The sequence below is a fragment of the Equus asinus genome, chromosome 22 (genome assembly GCF_041296235.1).
Source record: "Equus asinus isolate D_3611 breed Donkey chromosome 22, EquAss-T2T_v2, whole genome shotgun sequence".
Lineage (NCBI taxonomy): Eukaryota > Metazoa > Chordata > Mammalia > Perissodactyla > Equidae > Equus > Equus asinus.
In genome coordinates, this window is record NC_091811.1 from 50,436,417 (window position 1) to 50,460,193 (window position 23,777).

At 39.6% G+C, this 23,777-nt stretch overlaps 1 protein-coding gene and 1 pseudogene across 1 annotated transcript; both read left to right on the forward strand.

Annotated features, from left to right (window-relative positions):
- The first annotated feature begins 2,344 nt into the window (after positions 1-2,344).
- C22H12orf54 (chromosome 22 C12orf54 homolog) lies at positions 2,345-11,566 on the forward strand. Its single transcript, XM_070494191.1, has 6 exons — positions 2,345-2,599; positions 2,861-2,899; positions 6,130-6,162; positions 8,209-8,233; positions 9,942-9,990; positions 11,425-11,566. The coding sequence occupies exons 1-6, from the start codon at positions 2,345-2,347 to the stop codon at positions 11,564-11,566; spliced, it is 543 nt and encodes a 180-aa protein (XP_070350292.1).
- A 130-nt stretch (positions 11,567-11,696) lies between these two features.
- LOC139041540 (glutamate dehydrogenase, mitochondrial-like) lies at positions 11,697-23,321 on the forward strand (annotated as a pseudogene).
- The last annotated feature ends 456 nt before the right edge of the window (positions 23,322-23,777 follow it).

Sequence of the window (23,777 nt, forward strand, 5' to 3'; positions counted from 1 at the left end):
GAATTTTTGTAGTAGTATGCTTTGATTCCTTTCTCTTTACCTTTTGTGTATGTAGTAGAGGTTTTTTCTTTGTGGTTGCCATAAGGCTTACATAAAACATAGTATAAGTCTATTTTAAGTTAAGAACAACTTCAATTGCATACAAATCTCTACATTTTTTTCACCTCTCAGCCACACTTTAAGTTACTAATGTCGTTATTTACATCTTTTTATATGTATCCATTAACAAATTATTGTAACTATAGTTATTTTTAATACTTTTAACTATTATACTAGCATTAGAAGTGATTTAAGCACCATTACAGTATTCTGTATTAGACTAAAGTATTCTGAATTAGACTACATACTAATCTTTTTCAGTGAGATTTATAGTTTCATATGTTTTCATTCTGTTGCTTAACAACCTTTCAGTTAACTTGAAGACCCTCCTTTAGCATTTGTTTGCCAAGTCTAGTGGTTATGAACTCCCTCAGCTTTTGTTTGTCCGGGAAAGTCTTTCTGTTTCCTTCATTTCTAAAGGATAGCTTTCCAGGGGAAGTATTCTTGGTTAGCAGTTTTTGCTTTTAATACTTTACTTTATCACCCTAATCTCTCCTAGCCTACAAGGTGTCTGCTGAGAAGTCAACTGATAGTCTTTTCAGAGTTCCCTTGTACGTGGCAATTTGTTTTTCTTGCTTCTTTCCAAATTCTCTGTCGTTTCCTTTAGATGACTTGATTAAAATGTCTCAATGAAGATCTCTTGATGTTCAGTCTCTTCAGGATTTTTGAGCATCTTGAATCTGAATGTTCATTTCCCTCCCCAGATATGTGAAGTTTTCTGTCATTATTTCTTTAAACAAGCTTTCTGTCCCTTTCTTTTTCCCTGCTCCTTCTGGGGATCTCAAAATGTCTCTACTGTGTCATTTGATTGTGGCCTCTAAGTCACAAAGGCTCTTTTGCATTCATTTTCTTTTTGTTCCTCTGTTTATATTTCAAATTATCTGTCTTCAAGTTCAATGATTCTCTCCTCTGCTTAATTAAGTCTGCCGTTGAAACTCTTCATTGTATTTTTCGGTGCAGTCATTATAGTATTCAGCTCCAGAATTTCTGTTTGGTTCTTTTTTATGGTTTCTATCTCTTTGTTGAACTTCTCATTTTGTTTATGTATTGTTTTCCTTATTTCCATTAGTTTTCTGTGTCCTCTTATGGCTCACTGAGCTTCTTTAAAATGATTACTTTGAAGTGTTTGTCAGGCAATTTGTGGACTTCCATTTCTTTGGGGGTCCATCACTGGAGCTTTATTTTGTGATATTTTGTTGATTCTTCATATTCCATGAATTCTGGCATTGCTGTCTTTGTATTTAAAGAAGCAGTCCCCTGTTTCAGTCTTTATTGACTTGCTTTGAGAGTGAAAAACCTGAACCAGTTAGCCCAACTAAAGATTTTGGGGATTTCTCAGCCTATTCTATAGGTGCACTCACTCCTATCTTCTTGCTTCCTCTTAGGGAGAGTTTAGGATTTTGTGCCTTCTCTTGATCCCACAAAGGCAATCTGGGTGCTGAGAGCCTCCTGTTTATTTGCCCCACTGGTTCCCTGGAACATTCAAGATTGTATGCCTTTTCCCATTCCCACATAGTTGAGCAAGCTGCTGATATCTACATACTGTCTGCAGAGGCTTGCACTTGCCATTTGTAGAGGCTTGCAAGCACTATCTTGGGGAGAGTGAAGTGCTGGGGGCATGTGTCAGTTATTTGAGGGGAGGGGCCTGCAGTTGAGGAGTCCCATGGAGTTCATGGGTGGGCCTCTTGGTAGAGATCACAAACTGGTAGTAGGATCTGCAGTTGGTTTTTGAGTTCCATGTGGTGGGCTGCTGTGAGTATCCACCCTTCATCTCTGTTCCTAGCTCCCCCCATACTATTCAGCTATGCTGATCCTCAGTGATCTGGGTGGGGTGAGGCAGAAGTGTGCCTCTTTGACAAAGTCTCATGAGGCTGGGGAAGGAGGGTGCTCTTTCCACTCTCACTTTCCCCCATGGGAGAAATCAAAGGCTGAGAGGGTCTCTCTTGGCACTGAGCTATGCTGCCTTTGGGGAGGGGGTGACATGGGTAAAGTGAAACTGTTTTTATTATCCTCTTCAATTCATCTATTCAAGGATTTTTGTTCAAATGAGGTGCTGGAATCTCTTCACTGGGCTCCTATTTTAACACAGAGGTATTCCCATCCATGAATGTTTGTCAAAATTTCTGTTTCTGCAGGGGGTATGAGGGCTGGAATCTCCTATTCTGCCATATTGCTGACATCACTCACCCAGTATCTCATCAGATTTATATCATCCTTTCTTTCCAGAAAATCCATTGAAGACAGAATGAGACCAACGGTGGGTAAGACTTCTAAAAACACTGGTTCTTTGGGGGCTCCTGGTTCCTGGGAAAAGCAGAGGAGAAGAGGGTCTGGCCAGGAGGCAGGAAAGCTGCCTAACAAACACCATATCTTGGAGGACTTGGACATTGTGGTTTGGGGTGCTCTTGAGAAGCTGGTGGGTCACTGTCTGCCAAGACTAGGTAACACCTTCAATGCCACTACTATACTAAATAACTCCAGAGGCAGGCAGGCTATGCAGGTATTGATAAAGTGGGTAAACATATGAGTCTGTTTATACCTGTCACCCACCAGCTATACCAAGAGATGACAGGAGATATGGGTTGAGAATGACCCAGCAGGGATGAAGAAGACTTTGGGCTGCCTCACAAATGGGATAACTTCAAGTTTCTATCTCAATTCCAAAAAAAATATCTTGTATTCTATCAGTTTCATGATGTGTCAATTCAAATTCTGAGAGAGTTAGGGTACTGTTTCCAAGATTTGTCTCTTATTTCAACAGGAAGCACAGTTAACAATCACTGAAACCCTGTGGGACCAGGTAAGTACAGAGGGGTCATCTTTGACAGCATGGTGAGAGGTGGAAGAAGGGAGAGAGGGCTGAAGAAAAGAGTAAAGTTCTTTCTTTCCCCTTGAGAAACTTGCTGATTGATGGGAAAGGATTACCATGGTCCGTCTCATTTTGTCTATTACTCATCCAGTCCCAAATCCTCAGACTTCTCCTGTCTGAGCATCACAGCACCCCTTCTCTACATCCACCTGTCCATTAGATAAGCCCTCGCAAATATGTTTTCTCTGCCAGCCATTTAATAAGAACTATATAGTGAATAATTTAAATCTCGTTCACTAGCAAGCACATTAGGGCAAGTACAGAGAAAGCTATAGTCTTTAACTCTCCAATCAGAAGAAGGCAAAGTTATCATTTTGCTGTGAAAATTAAAGATCTTTATTTCTGATCAGAAAGAAAGTTGTTTTTACCTTTGGAGCCACTCAAATTGTCTGAAGAATACTTGACTGTGGTCCTTGATTCCTACATCGTAAAACACAATTTTCTGAAATATTTGGCTCCTCCAGAATGAGTTAGCTTCAAACTATACCACTCAAAAAATAAATGAATAAACTTGAAGAGTAGAGATATTTAGTTTTATCCATTTGAATGCCAAATTGAGTCCATAAAAATGATTACTTTTTGCATAATTGGTAGTGAGATATTATTTCCAAGAGCAATATGCCAAGTGGTGCCATTGCTTCTGGAGCCCTTGCCTGCAACCTGATTGGGATTTTGTCATTAGCACAGAGGAGGATTGTTTTCTCCCATCGGCTATGGCTGGAGGGTCTGTATCAAGACATTAAAAGACATAAAAATTGGATTAAGTCATTCAGATACAATTTCAATATAATCTCAATAGTCGTGACACCCTTCTACTTTGCTTTATCATGGGAAACTGCTTTCTTACTAAGGCTTTTCTCTACCTGTTCTGAATCCTTTAGAATATTCTAATAAAGATTTTGAAGGAGCACAAATGCCAGATTCACTCTGTGTACCAGAGATTGCCAACAAAATTTTTTAAATGCTTCAAAATGTCCTACATATTCCCAAGTTTATTGACAATAATTTAAATGAGAATAATGGCTAACAGTAGAAAAGTATGCCTGGAGCTTTCTTGTTCTTTATTTTATTCTATTTGAGAGACTCACATCTGCTATTTGTTGGAGAGATGTAAAGTGCTGAAAAGAAAGTAAAAGAATATGAGTCTGTACTTTGGGTGTGAAGAAGAACTGCCCTTTCAGGATGTGTGGCACATGTGTGTGGGGACGGATTGTAATTAGTCTTTGGGTGGTGAACATGATGTAATCTACACAGAAATAAAAATACAATAATGTACACCTGAAATTTATATAATGTTATAAACCAATGCTACCGGAATAAAAAATAAAATAAAATCTCACATCGGGAAAACTTAGGAAAAAAACAATTGCCCTTTCTGTGGTTAGGAAAAAACCAGTATTTTAATCTCAAGGAAATTAGATTAAATCACTTAAATTGGTTTAAAGAGATCTAGTTGAAAAAAATGTCTTCCTTTGCAGAAGATAATTAAATCAGATGTTGAATAATGAATGAAATTGTTGAACCCTATCAAGAGAGTGCTTTGGGATCTGAGAACTATAAGTTGAAAATGATAAATAGGCTCATTAGGTTACCAATGGGAAATTATTGCCTTCAGTCTTCTAACAGAAGAAATGCCATGAAGCAGTAAGTTTCAGAATCTAATTAAGCCCTGATTTTTGAAATTGCTTTAAAATAGACTTAAATTTAATAAATTTGAGAGTAGCTTCTTTTAATTCTATTAAAATTAATATCTTTTTCACTTTGATAGAATGTTCTTGGTTTCCCAGCTATGGGAAAATGACAATCAAGGTGGCCAATTCTCAAACATGAAAATGCCAGATTTCACTTTATATTTGAATGGTATATCAGTGCAGAAGCTAGTTAGGCCCATAAGATAGACTGAGCAAACTACTGGGAACTTTCATAGGACACAGACATTTACTTGGAGTTTCTGAGGCCTTCCAAAAAATATCAGCTATTTCAACTTGCCAATCTTGACATTCTAGTTGCATGTACATTTAAACTCTTGGATAGAGATAAAAATTAGAGGACAACTGATCACTTTTGAACCTACAATATCAACTTTCTATATGGAGGTACGAAGGAAAAGTCTATTTCTTAAATCAATGACTATGGATTTTTTATTAAAAATGAGTAAATGTCTCCACAGCATCTCCTGCAAGGCCTCATTGAACAAAATTAAATGAAATGAGTAACGTGATCAACTTTTTTATTCTCTGTGATTTTCAATGACTCTTTCTATAAATTTTACAAAAAGAAATAATCCTCTTAATTAAAATGTTATATTAAAATATTTTTAGTGTTCTTACAATTACTATACTAGCTAAAGAGTGAGTTGCTTATGATAACATTCAGAAAACCATCCTGTTGGGAACCAGTACACAGTTGGATACCTTTGACATAATACAGGGTGAGTATGATATAACAAAGAGTGTTGAGAGGCAATAAATTGGTAACTGGCACAGTCCACACCATTGACTATTCAGCTTCCATATGCACCCTTATATACAAGTCAAAACTCCTGAATATCAACAAAAACAACTCTATATTTTCACCAAACAACATACAGCTATGTCTTAGAGTCTTCATCCCTTCCCCAAAACGAGGCAAATCAGTTTTCTAACACTGTATCCATCTATGGCTGGGTGAGAGCACAGGTACATATTTAGTTTTACAAGAAACTGTCAGAGCTTTTTCCAAAGTGGTCATACAATTCTACACTCCTTCCAACGATGTATGAGATTTCCAGCTGCTCTATAGCCTCACCAACATTTGGTGGTGGCCTCCTGTGTATTACAATCTAAATACAAATGTGTTGATTTTAACAGCTATGCTTAGCTTCAGAACAAGGACCAATTAAACAGAAATGAAATATAATAGTGGATTTCATTTACATTCCTTTCACAACTTAGCCGTCTTTAAATAACTTCTTATCTTTCACCCATTTACCATATGGAGAAATGGCGGCCCAGAAACAAATGTACAGAGGTGTCAATGGGATTTATTGCTAGAGCTAGGAAGCCATAGTCTCTTGGCATTCACATTATACAGCCAAATGACTGGGAGATTCTACACATAAAATCCTTTTGTAATAAAATCTATAACATTAATTTTTCCATAATTTTTTTGTCTTCTTTCAGGTGCTAACAGCTTTTAGGGATATACAAAAGGAGGTGAGATTAAATTTCAATTCTCTAAATTCCCTGGCCGCATCACTTTCCCTTGCTCCCGCTTTTTCCATACCCTATTATGATGTTGACTCTGATCAAAGTTTTAGTTTCATTTCTTTAGCTGGTGATTTCTCCCTTTAAAGAGTAGCACTGACTTGTCAGTTCAGGAAGCTAAAGCAAAAAGGTGCCTAACAATTCCCTTGTGGAAATATGATAATATAGAGAAAACACTGTATCTCTCAGAACTTCTCTTAGCAAGAATACTCTATGTGGTTACTGAAACACTAAATGACTGAGTAGGGAGGAGTCTCCAAGTGATATCATAAACTGCCTTATTAGATGAGTATGTCTATTAGCGCAAGGAAGTGCAAATTAGAGGCCAGAGCTAAACCTCTTTGCTAAAAAGAAACAATCTTCCTCCTCTGCTCTCCTCCATGCAGATATATTTTTTCTATATAAACACTGACCAAATATTTAAAAATACAATCAAACATGCACCATATTATTGGCCTTCCCCAGACACAGTGATTATACTAGCTGTATTAGCTCACTCAAGGTATTGATATGTCTCAGTCCTACCAAGCCCACTGTCCCACCTTATTTTTTTGCTGTCTGTCACAGTGGAGAGCAACAAGCACTATATACAAAATTGCTTATCAACATCCTATTTACATAAGCAAACACATAACTTAGAACAAGTACTAATATTATAAAACTAGCCCAAATGGAAAACTGTACAGATGTCTTAACTTTCGTTCCTCTCAATATAGTTTCACTAAAATTAGAATCTAAATATAGGATGAACCTCCTGTAGACTTCAAAAACAGTAGCTCTCTCTTTCTAGATGGGGAGAAGTGATGGGAAAAGGGATTGAGAAGGCACTGAAAATAAACTTCTTTCTAGATATTTCACTATCTGGACTACTCTTGGCCTTAGAACTGAGCCCCTTTCTATAGTCCAAGAAGCCAGGTCATTGTATCTTGCTGCTGTGTCTGGGGCTTACTCTAGGGAAAATTACAGGAGTCTCTGCCTCCATCTGGCTGCAGTAAAAGAGGGGACTGGGTAGAGATCAGAAGCTTGATGTTTTCACCCAAGTTTTGCCTTGGGGTCAGAGTGCCTCCACCCTACCTGGAACTTTAATCCCCTGAGGCCTGAGTCTCCTCCAGGTAAGACTTGAGGTTAGTAAGAGGAGGCAGCTTGTCCATAAGTAGAACTTGTGTGTGTTGATTTCCATCTTCTCAGTGCCTATAAACAAAGTCAAGGCCCCATCTGACATCCTCTGCGCTGAAGCTCTATTCTAGTGCTTCTTCATGGAGTCCATCAGACACAATCCCTGCCCTCATAGATCCCCCAGGCTGGTGTAGACAAAACAGACACCTAGTCACAGACTTAGAAGGGCAATTTTTGTACATAAATACTGAGAGAAGAAAGCCAAGCAGAAGATAGCAGGGAGAGCTAGAATTAGAATATACTTTTTTATGATTAGGCAAACTTTAAGGCCTAGCCCTAAAGCACTGTTATGTAGAAAGACCATCTAGCCGCTCCTGTGAGCTCAGGGGGTCCAAAGTGGATCATCAATAGCTATTTACCACAGGATGAGTATGAAGGAATTTTTTTCAAGGGCTTTCACAGATACTTAAAGGTTCACCTCAGAGAACCACTGGAGACTCAGTGAGGAGGGTGAAATGGGCCAGAAAAGGGAGAGTAGAAAGGCCAGGAAGCATAAAAGAGGAGAGGTCACTGTATGAGTGATTAGGACTATAAGTAATGGACTGTATGTCTCCCCTCTCTAAACAGGCCACAGCTTGTTCCGTTTATTTATTCATTATTTAACAAACATTTATTAAGCATATGCTGTATGCAGGGCATTATGTTAAGTGGTTGGTGGGAGGGATACAAAAACAATACAAATCCTGCTTTCAGGAAACTTAGAATTTAATTTCATTCCCAAGAAGCCCATATCTCCCACATAGACATGCTAATATTTGACCCCTGACGGTCCAGAGGAGACTGGCCCCTGACTTTCTCTGAATTTTCGTTGTTTTTCAGCTGCGGGAAGATGCTCGGATTCGAGGTAAAAGAGCAGTATTCCAGGGTTTGAATAAGCCATGAGTGGCGGGAGGGAATAAGGAGGAGTTCATCCCAAAGTCTCATTGTGGGATCTTCCATTTGGCTAAGAACTGGAGTCCAGGTCCTCTTTTCCTTTCTCCTTCAGCCAAGCTAGGTGTTGACTTTCCTTGAACTTCCATACACACTCCTAGTCTCTCCTCTGTCTAGTCCAGTCATCTGAAAAGGGACAGCAGGATCCCTTTCCCCCTCTGGATAGCTGTTGAGGGCCTAAGGACACTGTCAGCCCTCAGTCAGACATGGCTCTTTTCAGTAGAAGAGAGACGGCAAGCCCAGAGGGGAGCAGCTTCCCAGCTCTGCTGTAAGGACTTAGCATGGCTGGCACAGGGATTGAATAGCGGGAACGTCAGAATGGAATGATTTTTCAGGGTGGTCAAGTTATAGCTCTCAAATGCCCAGATGTAAATTCTAGTGTTTCAGGAAAATACTCAAAACATCCAGGAGTCTAGAATTATAGAATAAAAGCCATATTTGGAGCTCCTTCCTTCACCCATCCAAGAAGTAACTAATAAATCAGAGCTTTTCAAGCTTTTGCATGTATACAAATCACCTGGGTACCTTGTTAAAAAGTAGATTCTAATTTAGTAGATCTAGGATGGGCCTGAGATTCTGTATTTCTACGAAGCTCCCATGTGATGCCAAAGCTGCTGGTTCATGGATCACACCTTTGAATATCAAGGATGTAAAGTACTGCGCCCAGTGAAACATCCTCTAATGTCAGAATGAAATAAGATTTAATTCAGGGACTTCCAAGTCTTATGGAAAGATTGAGGAGACTTCAGATGTGGGTGAGGGAACCAGAGGGAGGAGAAAATCAAAAGAAGATTCTGACTTGTCTAGGGGTCTCTCTGGGAATTGGAACTACTCTGCTTTTCAACCCCTCTACAAAACAGAGCTCCTAAGAGTCCAAATCTTCTTGAGAATCTTGAAATACAGCCAGTGCAGAGAGAACACCCTCTGATCTTTCTCCAAGTCTGGTCAATCACCTCCACTCCAGAATGATAAGGAAATATCGCCAGGCAGAATCCATCATGAGATACAGAGGGAATTTTTTTTGGCTGCTGATCCCCAAGGATCAACAGGTCAAAAGAGCTAAGCTTACCTCAGCTTGAAAGATGCTCTCCTTTATGCAAGGAAGACTGATTTCCAAAGAAGTCACTACAGGGCCCTAGGAACACCCACCTGATGACCCAGGATGTAAAAAGGTGGATTGAGAATCCTATCTGCTGCTATTCCTAAAAGGTGGCGGGGGGGTGGGGGGGTGGGGGGGGGAGAGGGGGGCGGGATTCAGGATAAGATGAGGAGAATTCAAGTCTCATTGTATCCATTTCCTATACAAAAAAAGGAGACAAGAAATGTGAAACTAAGGACCTGTTCCAGTGGCAGTGCCCTGGGACTGAGGCATTTGACTAACTCCTAATGCCCAGCACTGGTTAAACAGAGATCTGGTGGTCATGATTCCCTATGCTTTGCAAATGACTAGATGTCTGGTGTTACATTCTGCAACTCCTTCTCTGACAGGCCTGTATGTCTTCAGCTTGCCCATATGTTTTGGCCTCTTCCACTTTGACTGGCTATACTGCAAACTAAGGAGGGCTCTTAGGGAAACATTTCTAGACTCCTGGTAACAGAAGGACTTCTTGTGTTCTGCTTAGGAATGAGCAGCTGCTCCGTGACACGCACATCATCTGCATCCAGGACTGTGTAAGTGGCCCTCTTTTGATAGTCCCCAAGTGAGATGGCATCCACTTGGATATGGGTGTGTGGATAGAAGTATAGCTGGCTCTGAGCCTAAGCCTTCAGAAGCCTGTACTTCCAATATACATCTCTTCTAAAGGGGCAGGAGGTGACCTCCCACCACTCTCAACTAATGGTGAAGTACAGAGCCAGGGCTTCCTCCTCTATCTTCAGCCCCATCAGAAACCCCTGGAATTTCAGGATCAGTTCTGGAGCTCACCAAAATAGATTTTGAGAGATTCTCTTTATTCAATTGAGGGAATAAGGGAACATAGAAAGAATGACAGATAAGGAAGGCCATGAAAAAGGAGTAAAAAATAAGGGACTTAGAAGGAGAAGGACTTAGAATAAAATTAATAAAAGTTTGAGAGTCTTATGCCTTAACATCGAGAGATGTCAATTTCTTTCCCATAAGAAAAAGACTAGGAGAAAAAAAGACCAAGGTACAACACCAGAGATTTAACTTAGACATTCAGAATGACTTTTCAACAGTGACAACTGAGAACTAGAGGACTGGGTAATCAAAAAAGACAGCAGCATCAAGTTCTGCAGAAGACTTCAGAAATACTTATTTAAAAATCAGTTTGGGAGCCGGCCTGGTGGTGCAAAGGTTAAATCCTTGTGCTCCACTTTGGTAGCCTGGAGTTTGCCAGTTTGGATCCCAGGCATGGACCTACACTGCTTATCAAGCCAAGCTGTGGCAGGCATCCCACATATAAAGGAAGATGGGCACACATGTTAGCTCAGGGCCAATCTTCCTCAGCAAAAAGAGGAGGACTGGCAGCGGATGTTAGCTCAGGACTAATCTTCCTCAAAAAAAATCAGTTTGACATGTTTCAGATATGGTCCTGCCTGAACCAGGAAACAGAGGTGAACTCCCTAGGTCCCTGTTTAAACCAAATTTGATTCTATCTTAGAGAGCTGGCCGTGTGAAATAAAAACCATTCCTCTTAAAGAAATAGATCATTATACTTTAAATTGACCAGTGCTGAAACCATGAAAGGAATAATTAACAGCTAATCTCATATTTACGTACATTTTAAATGCAATTATTATAAACTTTTACATATGACAAGCACTTTTGATTGGTCAGAACCATATTGGATCCACAATTTTACTTAGTTTTAATATTCCTCAGGCAAGTATGAGGAATTTTCCTGACTTTCCTGATGAAAGCACAGGCTCTGATAACTTATGACACTATGTCTCCTAATGCCCAGCAAGGGTTCTTTCCTGTAGGCGACACAATCATCAAGGATTGCAACTCCCAGAGCCAGTGATGCCCATTCCCGGTGGACTGACATACCAAAATCTCTAAGGACAGTAGAGGCTAGGGAGGGGGTACCCAGGGATGGGCTCTCTCTCTCTCATACATTCACAACCTCCTCTTATTTGGTACAGAAGCATGAGGCCTCGGGATTTTGGGATGACCCTACAGTCAGGAAGATTGCTGCCAAGCACTAGAAAACAGCCTTCAGGGGCCCAGGTCCACAATCTGAGAAGCCAGCACCCTGATCAATCAGCTTACTACCCTGGACTCTAATTCTACAATCAAGGAAGAATGCCTCCTCTGCTTCTGCCAGGTGTTTCACCCAAATGGCATTTCCCCTGAGCTCCACTCTGCCCATCCTGTTGTAGTCAGGAACCTGGGACTCACGGGTCCTCATTCCAACATGGCAGAGCAGCACTCCACCAAGCAAGTGTGGTCCAATACAAGGGACAACAGCGTGAGAAGGTGGAAGGCTGAGGGCAGGGCCAAGTCAGGACTTTTTGGCCTCTGTGATCAAGACAAAGAGCCAAACAGAGTGTGTCAGGTGTGAATAGTTCTGTATAGGGAGGAGTGTTCAGGAATCAGGAAGAGACAATTATGGGACAGAGATGGAAAGACAGAAAGTTTAAAAACACACTAAGAAATGTGAGGCCCATTATTCCCTAATGGAAAGTGCTCTGGAAACCTATATTACCTTCGGGGCTTAATTCAGAATCAAGAGTTAAACACAGTAGGTCCATAATAGACTCCATTGTCAGGATTTTCATTAATAAAGTACTTGAATGTTTTGCCCTCAAAGGTATTGCTTAAGCGACAGGCCATTTCCTCAACCTTTTTAACTTCCCTACTCCCTAGTTTCATCTGACACCTAATCCCATATGGAGAAGAAGACTGCTTCAGATGCTCACCTGTGGCATAGACTACACTAACCACACTCTCTGTCTGGCCTGTCTAGGGCTTATTAGGAATTCTTCTTAAGACAGAGTCTGAGTGATGGGTGATAGAGAAAACTGGGCTCATCTGTATGTGTTCAGTGACTGTGTGCTTTCTTGAACAGTCCCCTTTCAAATATTTTATCCCATTTCCCCAAATATCAGCAAAAATACACAAAATGTTCCAAATTTTGGCAACAAGATTACATCTTTCTGAAAGAACACGTACACTCACAAACTCTCTGTCATCATTCAAAACTCACTTTTCCTTTAGAAATTAAGGCAGGAAGCTTCCTTTTTCTTCAGTACAACATAGGCAGCAAGCATGGGATAGCAAAGAGTGGACACTGCATAGAAAGAAGATGGTATACAAGCAGTGGATCCCCTCCCTTAGTTTGTTTTGGATATCTTGGATAGGGTCATGGGGGTAGAAACATCACCATGAGGACTGCTTTTATTTTCAGTGCTACCTGCCTAGTAAACTAAATTTCTTTTATTCCCATCCATGTGACTCTGACATCTAGAGCACAGCTTTGGTTTCCTGAAAAAGAGAAGTTATTAGGCAGACACCATCACTGACCCAGAAGAGAGAGTGATACTCATGGGCAGAGAGGCCAGGGTCTATGACTGTAACTGGGAACTTGGAAATGGATTGAGACCCAAGCACATCACAACTGTCAAGCAAAGAAACAAGCAAGCAAACAACTGATAAAATAAATGTGATGTAAAAGACATTTTCCCTGTTGGTTCTTACTGGGTAGTGCAATGTGGTGATCGAATGTCCAAGTAGGGTTTTATATTTGGTTTAGAAAACAGTACTGTAGATTAGGAGAAGATCTGGATTACAAAATCACAAACCCATTTTGATTTTGCCCAAGTTATTCTCCTTTGTGCGCCTCTGTTTCCTGCCCTGTAAATAAGAAGGCATAACTGGAAAATGCTGAAGGCCCCTTTCATTGTGATCTAGATGGTCTCACAGTCTATGATTCCAGCATAGCTATCCTCTAAACTGTGAAAAAGCTAACTAGTCCAAAACTATTTTCTACAAGAAAGGACTATTTAGCATATTTGTCAAAGATGACGATGTTTGCACATATAAATGCACATATTATATGACAGGGAAGGTATAGTTTTTAACTCTTTCCTTCCTAAACAAAATCTAAACAAATGAACAGAACATTAAGAATTATACAACACAGAATTTAACGCCTGGAGTGAGAACTGTCACAGCACCAGCAAAATAATAGACAGAAAGCATCACAGCAACATAATAAGTTTTAAAAAATAATCATCTCTTTAGATGTTGACTTGGCATTTGTTAAAATACAAATGTTTATTTTTTAATTAAGACTTTACCAAAATAATGGAGTTTTTTTTCACATGATAAAGAGACCGCATAATTTTCAAGTTGTATTGGAAACAAACTACAGAAGGATGCTTTCTATTTTCATGCTAATTCAACAGTATTAAAAATACCTTCAGTGGTTTTCCAGTTCCAAAAACAATTAAATATAATATAAAATCCCAGTCAGACATTTTATAGAAGTTGACAAATGGGCAGAAAATTCATCCATAATAGGCAAAACTTCCAAAGGAAAAAAAAGGTCTTGATGGAGTTACTTTCAAAATTTTACTTTTCAAAGTCAAGAGAATGAGAAGTCACAAATTCAGAGAAAATATTTGCAAAAGACTTATCAGATATACCACAATATATAAAGAATTCTTAAAACTCAACAATAAGAAAATGAACAACCCAATTAAAAAATGGGCAAAAGACCAGATTCCTCACTAAAGACATACAGATAGCAAATAAGCATATGAAAATACACTCAATATCAATGTCATAAGGGAACTGTAAATTCAAATAACAACCAAATACCACTACACACCTATTAGAATAGCCAAAATCCAAAAGACTGACAATACCAAATGCTGGTGAGGAGGTGCAGCAACATGAACTCACGTTCACTGCTAGTGAGAATGCAAAATAGTACAGCTACTTTGGAAGACAATTTTAGCAGTTTCTTAAAAAACTAAACATACTCTTACTATACAATCCAGCAATCATGCTCCTTGGTATTTCCCCAAATGAGCTGAAAACTTATATCCACACAAAAATGTGCACACAAATGCTTATAGCAGCTTTATCCATAATTTCCCAAACTTGGAAGCAAATAAGATGTCCTTCAGTAAGCTAACGGAAAAATTAACTGTGCTACATTCAGGCAATGGAATATTATTCAGCACTAAAAAGCAATAAGCTATCGCTTCATGAAAAGACATGAAGGAAATCTAAATGCATATTACTAAGTGAAAGAAGCCCATCTGACAAGGCTGCATACTGTACAATTCCAAGAATACAACATTCTAGAAAAGATGAAACCATAGAAACAGTGAAAAGATCACTGTGAGATCTCTTACTGTGGTGTGGGATAGTAGAGGAAGCTGTGTATGTGTGGGAGCTGTGTATGTGTGAGAGCAGGAGTATATGGGCCTCTACTTTCTGCTCAATTTTGCTTTGAGCCTAAAATTGCTCTAAAATTTTTTTTTTTAATGAATAATGGACCACATTGTTGTCAGGCTGAAAATCAAAGAAATTTATGGTCATGTTATCTAGGGTGAGGAAAATGCTAAACCTTCTTGGCTAGTGCTGGCTGGCTCACCTGTTTCAAAAGGCAATACAACATGAAAAATGTTAAATTTGTAGGCAATACAGGTTCTTAAGATCAGGAGGCTATGGAAGAATTTTTAAAATATTACTAACTGTTATACAGGGAAAAGGTTATGTGGAAGAGTAGGTTCTTAACATTGATGAGACTGGCTTTTTTCAAAAGAACAGTGACAAATAAATCTATATAATGCAAATGGCCTCTGAAGTCCCTGTTTCAAATCATTCAAAACTGTGCAATTAATTATTTATAAAAAATATATATTAAATGAGATGTCTTTAAAAAAACAAACATAAGACAAGGTTATAGATTGATCAATTAATGAAAATGTTGTGACCAGAGGCCCACAGGAACCTAATCTTATATTTCCCCTAGGAGCAAAGGGTCTGTTTTCACTAATTCAAAGTTCATAGGGACTTTATAGAACATAAAAACCATGAATAATTAGAACTGACTGTGTAATTATCTAAAAACTGTAAGCACTGAGGATGTTCTTCAGCAGGTGAATGCATAAACAAACTGTAGTACATTGATACAATGGAATGTTATTCAGTGATAAAAAGAAACAAGCCATCAAGCCATGAAAAAACACAGATAAATTTTAAATGCATATTGGTAAGTGAAAGAAGCCAGTATGAAAAGGCTACAACCTGGATTATTCCACTTATATGATCTTTTGGAAAATGCAAAACTGTACAGACAGTAAAATATTAGTAGTTGCCACTTCAGCGGGAAGAGGAGGACGGCTGAACAGGTGAAGCATAGGATCTTTAGGGCAGTGAAACTATGCCATATGTCACTATAACTGTGGATACATGATACTATGCATCTGTCAAGGCTCATTGAACTTTACAGCAAAAAAGAGTGAACTTTAATGTATGCAAATTAAAAACATAGCATTTAGGAGGTTGGAGGAATCCCAGGTTGGAATTCAGAATGTGATAAAGCAAGGTAAACTGTATTACAAATGTATGAAACAACCTCACTGAAGTGGTTAGGGGAAAAAGGCACTGATCTAAATAACTTTGAAAATTAGTGGAATCTGTAAGATTAAAGGCAAAAGCAACTGTACGTAAGCACTGTACTCTCATTAATAAACTGTTTCCCACAGCAGGAATGGGTTAACAATTCTGATACTTTAATTCATGTATACTTGAATTAAATAATTAAGTAAATAAAAGGCAGATGGTAGAAGCCAGGATTTTCACTGGTGAAATGGCAGTCTGCAGATAAGCAAGGGGAGAAGGCTAGAATGATCCACATGATAATAGATTGGAGTTGGAAACATCAGCATGAACTCATGTTTATCTTAATATAGCTACAGATTGTTACATACAGAAATATTTACAGATATGTGTTTACACACAGGTTAGTACACACACATATATTTCCTTGCTATCAATTGAAAGGGCCTAAAGCAACAACACATCAGTAACAATCATCACATCTACCACCCAAATCCTGCTTTCTAATATCATTCTCTGAAAAAAGGAACCAGGGAATATACAACATGATCTTGAAGCATTTTATAGGATCAGAAAGTAAGAAAGTACTAAAACACACACGCACAAACACACACACAATGATGAGTGTAAGTCAAAGGAGCACAGGAGCCAGCTGAAAGAGGTCTCAATGACCAAAGCTGGAACAATTTGAGAAACAAGTAAAGTAATATTGGATTATAACACAAAATGTAAAATATGCATAAGACCATACTGATATAAACAAATGACTGAACAGATAAATAAATGGGGGAGAACAAATCTCCCATGCAGAAAAATTCCAAATAATTTATGTAGATACCCCACCCTTAAAGAGGTGGTCAGTAACTCCTCATTCCATATTTGTGAGCTGCACATAGAGACTTCCTTCCAAAGAATAGAGTATGAAAAAAAAAAGAGCCAACTTGGAGGAAAACGAGTAACTTCACAATGGATAAATCTGACAAACACTACCTGAGACACAGGACTGAGGTAACCTTCCACAGTAATAAGTTATGTTGTTGATAGTGATACCGACCCTGATATCAGTTTCCCTACATTAAACCCAGCATATATGGGGTTAAAACCAAAACACTCTTTCCCTGCTTACTTCCTGGCTTCCTGGCTCCAGAATCCACTGTCCTCCACAGAAACAGACACAGCCAAGGACAAGCACCTCGATTCATTTCTGCTCCCCACAAAGAGATACAGGCTGGTGGGAAAGCTACTGACCAGGAAAGTCATGGGCTCCCTCCTCTCTGCAAGTAGTCTGAAGGCCAAAGACAAGCTGGAGGGAAAGCTCCGACCAGCAAGGCCATATACTACCCTTCCCCTACCTAAAACCCAAAATAAAAATCCTTTCTTTTAGCTTTTCGGGGAGTTTGGGATTTCAGCGTTAGCTGCCCTCTCTCCTTGCTCAGTGTTGTGCAATAATAAAATTCCTACTTTCTTCCACTACACCCCACATCAGAGCTAACTCACTTCAGGTTTGATATCATAGTATGTACTCTAGATATGATGTGATGAAAATGGTACTCTACCTCTCTGGTCTTCCTCCCCAAAATCTACAAGCCCAGTATAATCATCAGAGGAATGATCAGAGGAAAACCTCAGACAAGCTCAAATTTAGGGACATTCTTCAAAATATCTGACCAGTACTCCTCAAGGCTGTCAAGGGCATCACAAACAAGAAAAGTCGATGAAACTGTCATAGCCAAGAGGATACTATGGCGATATGACAACTCAATATAATGTAGTATCCTGGATAGGATCCTGGAACAAATGAGAAAGGACATTAAGTAAAAACTAAAGAAATCTGACTTTAAAAGTATAGAGATTAGTTAATAATATATCAATGTTGGTTCATTAATTCTAACAAATATATTATTGTAAGATGTTAATAAGTGAAACTGTATGAGGGAAAATGGAAACTCTCTGTACTATCTTTTCAATTTTTCTGTAAATAACTATTCTAAAGGTATTTCTAAAATAACTATTCTAAAAAATAAAATTTATTTAAATGCCAAAATAATAATAATGGTAAACAAACATTGATAGCTAATTAATAGGTTTCTCACTGTGGTATGGGTCAACAATTCTGAAACGGCTTTCTATATATTCTAGAATTTTAGAAACAACATGGATGCAAATAGGAGCCAAGTTTCTTACTGTTAGAAAAAAGAATATCAAATATGGAAAGGTTAAAGATATATCTGTATGTTTATATAAACGTGTTTATAATCATACACACACAAACACATTTTTTTCTAGCTCTGTCTGGTAAGAGGGTCCGGGGCAATGACACAACAGTAACAATAGGCTCATCTAGCACGCAGATCTTATTTTCTAAATACTATTTTCCATTTAAAGGAAACAGAGTATCTTGGAATAAAGACTGACTCAGGGCTAGGGCAAGGAAAGTACAAGATGAGTCTTTTTGTGCTATAAAGGGAAGTGATCAAAGAATGAGGGGACATAGCAAGAGGAAATAAGAGCCAACTTGGAGGGGATCCCACTGGGCATATCTAGGACAATTTGAGCATAAAAATAAATAATGATAGTAATTGATTATAGCCTGTTGAATAAAATAAGAATCCAGGAGTTCATACTGAGAGAGTGAGGAGAAAGAGAGGAAATCCCTTGCGTGCAGAAGAATGTGAACTAATAAAGAAGGAATGAAGGAGTTAGGAAATTATCAAAGAATGCTACGGCTAGGGGGCAATAGTTTAATAAGATATTTACATAGTCTCAAACTACCTCTCCACATATTATTAATTACAAAGGGAAAAATAACTTTATAGTGAAGAAACTTGGTGGACACCATGTTAAACATTTTTTTGGTTATATATATATATATATATACACATATATATAAAAAATCTTTATATGTATACAATACTTATATAGTATATATTTTATACTAATATAAATTTTATATTTAATATATACATTTTAATTTACAATAACAATATTTTTTTAAAAACAAGAAAGGATATCTTGAAGAAAACAAAAGAGTTAATACATTTAGGTGTCTAAATGAATTAACAATCAAGCTTGATTTCAAGTTGTGAAAAACTAAGAAAAAAAACATAACTGATACATAGGTTATCTCTTTGTATCTTATCTTGACGTATACAAATATTTTTTCCCAGAATTATATTAATTCTATTATAATATCTAAGTTATATATAATTGACAGGTATGTCATTTAGATTAAATTCTAGTTAAGTAGAGAGAGTAGAAATAAGACTAATGTGGAAAGTTTAAGGGTTCCAATGTGGGCTCACTGTTAAAAAGATACCTTCAATAACAAAGTTCTCTGCCTTACCTAGAAAACCAACAACAACATAAACAAAACAAAACTTTAGGGCCATCTTTCCAAAATGAAATATATTTAAATAACTTCTCAGTTGAAAGCATTTCAGTGATGCTCCATGTAGAGTTCAGAGAGTTAATCACTACAAAACATGACTTCATAAGAAATACATCAGGGTAAGTATGGTATGTTTTGGAAATTGTGTTCCAACTTGGCAGATAAGGAAGTGCTTCCCTGAGAAAGTACTATGTAAGACAGACAACACAGGATGAAGAAGAGTTATGCCAAGGTTTGGCAGATTGAGCTAAGAGGAATTCCAAGTGAAGGTAAAGTAACAGCACTATCTAGCCATTGTCCCAAGATGAAAAATGTGACCCACTCCAGGAACAGAAAATAGCATGGTGTGCCTGCAGTAGGAACAATTTGTGACAGAGTGGTGTAGAAAATTATGAGGGTAGAAAGATAGAATGGACCAAATGGTAATCAAGTGTTCATATTCCATGTAAAGGAATTTGGACTTTATTATGTGGGTGATAGTGATTTCATTTCTTTTGAAAATATACCCAGAATTCGGATTGCTGGATCATATGTCAGTTCTATTTTTAATTTTTTGAGGACTCTTCATTGTTTTCTATAATGGCTGTACTAATTTACATTCCCACCAACAGCGCACAAGGGTTCCCTTTTCTCCACATCCTTGGCAACACCTGTTATCTCTTTAGACACACATTTTTAAATGACTTTGATTAATGTGTTCAAGAAAATAGACGGTAAAATGGACAATTTCTCTAGAGAACAGGAATCTATAAAATAGATTCAAAAGTAAATTCTTGAATTGAAAAATATAATGACCAAAATTGAGTAGATTAGAAACAGAAGAAGATTAATAAACTAGAGTGTGGGTCAATAGGAAATATCCTGACTAAAATACAAAGACAAAAAAAAAAGAGAAATACAGCATAAAATCATTAAAATCCTGTGGGAAGTGGTAAGATCTAACGTGTATTTAGAATCACAGAAAGAGAGGAGAGTCAGAATGGGACAGAATAATATAATTTAATATGAAAACATAGTTAGAGGTTGAAAACTTAGATAAGGAAAAGGTGATACAGAGATAGTAATTACAGGAAGTAGCTACCATCCTTAGGGCTGGGGGAACAAAGAGAAGAGGCTGGGTCATCAACAACTAGAAGCCCGCAGAGGATTCTCTGTGAGCTGGGACTCAGAGCTCTGAAGGCGGGGGAGTGCTGCCCACCTGTGCTGCCATTTCAGGAGCTCAGAGAAGGGGTCTTGAGGAGCTGGGAAGCCGAGCTTTCCCGCTGATGCTATGTCTGACAGGGCATGAGGAGACTAATCCTGGTAGTGCTGAGAAAAAGCTGGACAGTGGAACCCCAGCTTTCAACAGGGTGATGCTAAAAGAAACAACAAGTAGAGTCGGTTGTCAAGGGAGAAATATACTCTGCAGATTCTGCACATCACATAAGGGTAGGTCTGGAGATAGAGAGTGTTTTATTAACTACTATGAACCTCCAGCAGGAAAAATACAAAATAAACCACACCCAGGTACTTCATTATAAACTACTGGGAACCAAAGACAGAAAAATTTTAAGACAGCCTGAGAAAAAAGACAATTTACCTTTCAACAGTTCCACCTTTAGACACAGGCAGCTGTGGCCCAGGCCCGGACTTGTGCCTCAGGGCTGCCTATTTGGCTTCCTTCCCACCTGTCACTCTGCACAAGGTGAGGGTCTCGCGGCGTCTCGCTGAGAGACGCACGCACGGCCAGCGCTCTCTATAAGTCAGGCTTCGAATACCTGGGACCTCAGCGTCGCCTGCCGCACGGCCTCAGGTCCACCGCCGGCTCTCACAGCCCTCTTTCTCCAGGAGCGTGCAGCCCAGGCCTGAGGAGAGGGCACGGGGCCGCACCGTGTGGGCTGACTTAAGCAGGCAAAGAGCCTCTCGGTTCATGAAAGACCCAAGGGTGGAACAAGAAAGGGCCTTGGGTCGGGGCCTCCACGTGTACTTTCTACCTGGGAAATAAGCAGGGCTGAGCCCGCCTTCAAATGACCAACCATTAAACTGAAAACTGATTTCCCAAAGAAATGACGGAAGCCTTAAGACAACGGGTTAATATTTTGAAAACGATGAAAGGAAATACATGCAAACTAGAGTTCTGTACCGCCAAATGTACCGGAAAATGAAAGAAAATGTACCTCAGAAAAGAAAGCAGAACTCCACCACCCCCAGGCAATCGGCAGGGGGAGCCGCGTGAGGCCAAGCGCAGGCCCAGGCCGGTTCCGTCACGCAGCGCGCATGCGCAGGGTGCCCGCTCTGTCATTCCCAGGGTGCTTTGGGCCGTGTCTGCCAAAGTCGCCAGCTCTTCCCTGTCAGGTGGCCAGTAGCGAGAAGGTAGAGAACAGCCCAGAGAAAAAGAAGCTGAAAAGGCAGCCCGCCCCAGGGTCCCCAGGACTGCGCCTCTCCCGCAGCGCCTCCGCCTGGCCTTCATGTTTGCCGCCTGGGCTGGGCGAAATGCTGCTGCTGTCCAGGGCCGAGCCGCTGCCCTGGCCTCTGCGGCGACCGAGCCGGCCACGCTGCTACACTAGGCAAGGCTACCGCAGACCACGAGGACCACCCCACTTCCTCAAGATGGTGGAGGGCTTCTTGGCCGGTGGCACCAGCATCGTGGAAGACAAGCTAATGGAAGACATCAAGACCCGGGAGAGTGAGGAGCAGAAGCCGCCCCGGGTGCGTGGCGTCCTGCGAATCATGAAGCCCTGCAACAGCGTGCTGAGCCTGTCTTCCCCATCCGGTGTGACAAGGGCTCCTGGGAGGTCATCAAGGGCTACCCGGCCCAGCACAGCCAGCACTGCACGCCCTGCAAGAGAGGTATTCCTTAGAGCAAAGATGTGAGTATAGATGAAGTAAAGCTTTGGCTTCTCTGATGACATATAAGCTTTGGCTGTGGTTGATGTGCCATTTGGGGGTTCTAAAGCTGGTGTTAAGGTCAGTCCCAAGAACTACACTGATAATGAGTTGGAAAAGATTCATAAGGAGGTTCACCATGGAACTAGCAAAACAGGACTTTACTGGTCCTGGCATTGATGTGCCTTTCCCAGACATAGGCACAGGTGAGCTGGAGATGTCCTGGATTGCTGTACCATATACCAGCACCATCAGGCACTTTGATATTCATGCACATGCCTGCATTGCTGGTAAACCCATTAGTCAGGGTATTATCCATGCTTGTATCTCTGTTTCTGGTTGTGGCATTTTCCATTAATTGAAAACTTCCTCAAGTTTCTTATAAGCATTTTAGGAATTAAACCGGAGTTTGTAGATAATACTTTGTTATTCAGGGATTTGGCAATGTGGGCCTGTACCCTATGAAATAATTACATCATATTGGTGCTAAATGTCTTGGTGTTGGTGAATCTAGTGGGAGCATGTGGAATTTAGATGGCATTGACTCAAAGAAGCTAGAAGACTTCAAATTGCAATGTGGATCAATCCTGGGTTTCCCCAAGGCAAAGCCCTAGGAAGGAAATGTCTTGTAAGCAGACTGTGACATACTAATCCCTGCTGTCAGTGAGAAGCAGTTGACCAAATCCGGGGCATCCAGAGTCAAAAGCCAGGATTGTTGCTGAAGCTGCCAAAGGACCGACAACTCTAGAAGCTGATGAGATTTTTTTGGAGAGGAACGTTATGGTTATTCCTGATCTCCTCTTAAATGCTGGTACGATGACAGTATCTTAGTTGGAGTGGCTGAAGAATATAAATCATGTCAGCTATGGCCATTTGAGCTTCAAGTATGAAAGAGATTCTAACTACCACTTCCTCATGTCTATTCACAGGAGTTTAGAAAGAAAATTTGGAAACCACCATGGAACTATTTCCGTCGTAACCACAGCAGGGTTCCAAAACAGAATATCAGGTACATCTGAGAAAGACATCGTGCATTCTGGCTTACCTTACCCTATGGAGTTTTCTGCCTGGCAAATCATGCCCAGCACCACAAAGTATAACCTAGGATTGGATCTGAGAACAGCTGCCTATGTCAACAGCATTTAGAAAGTCTTCAGGGTGTACAAGGAAGCTGGTTTGACCTTCAGATACTACATGGATCATAGCTGACTTTGCTACTCTCTTTACCTGTAACTCCTGCAAACCTATCACAAGTTTACATGTAAGCACAGAAATCTCTTTCTCTTGTGGACATCATTCTCAAGAAGTCAATCCAAATAAGCCCTTTCAGAAGAGAAATATTAAGGTTAGGAGATGATACACAGGTTGATGCGTGTGAAAGTAGAAATTGCCTGTGCCAGAAGGCCACTTGAAATATTTTTCCTTTAAATAAAAAGTCTCCTTTCATCTGGCTGTGCTCCATTGCTCCGTAGCTTGTTCCCAACACATTAATTACATGTTGTTTGAGCTAAGCAATCAGTTGCTTACCTTATTTTGCCGTGGACAAGTCTAGAATGGAATGTGTTATAACTTTGATGCATTTAAGAAGTGAGTGTGTGGCATTTTCAGAAGGTGTTAGGGTCCTAAAATGAGTTGTTATTATTTCACAAGAGAAAAATAACTCAA

Bases quoted from the DNA above. Each gene is read 5' to 3' on its own strand.
- C22H12orf54 (XM_070494191.1), top strand. From the start codon at position 2,345: ATGAGACCAACGGTGGGTAAGACTTCTAAAAACACTGGTTCTTTGGGG. The intron at 2,900-6,129 runs GTAAGTACAGAG...GTCTTCTTTCAG, and splicing joins CTGAAACCCTGTGGGACCAG to GTGCTAACAGCTTTTAGGGA. The intron at 9,991-11,424 runs GTAAGTGGCCCT...TATTTGGTACAG, and splicing joins TCATCTGCATCCAGGACTGT to AAGCATGAGGCCTCGGGATT.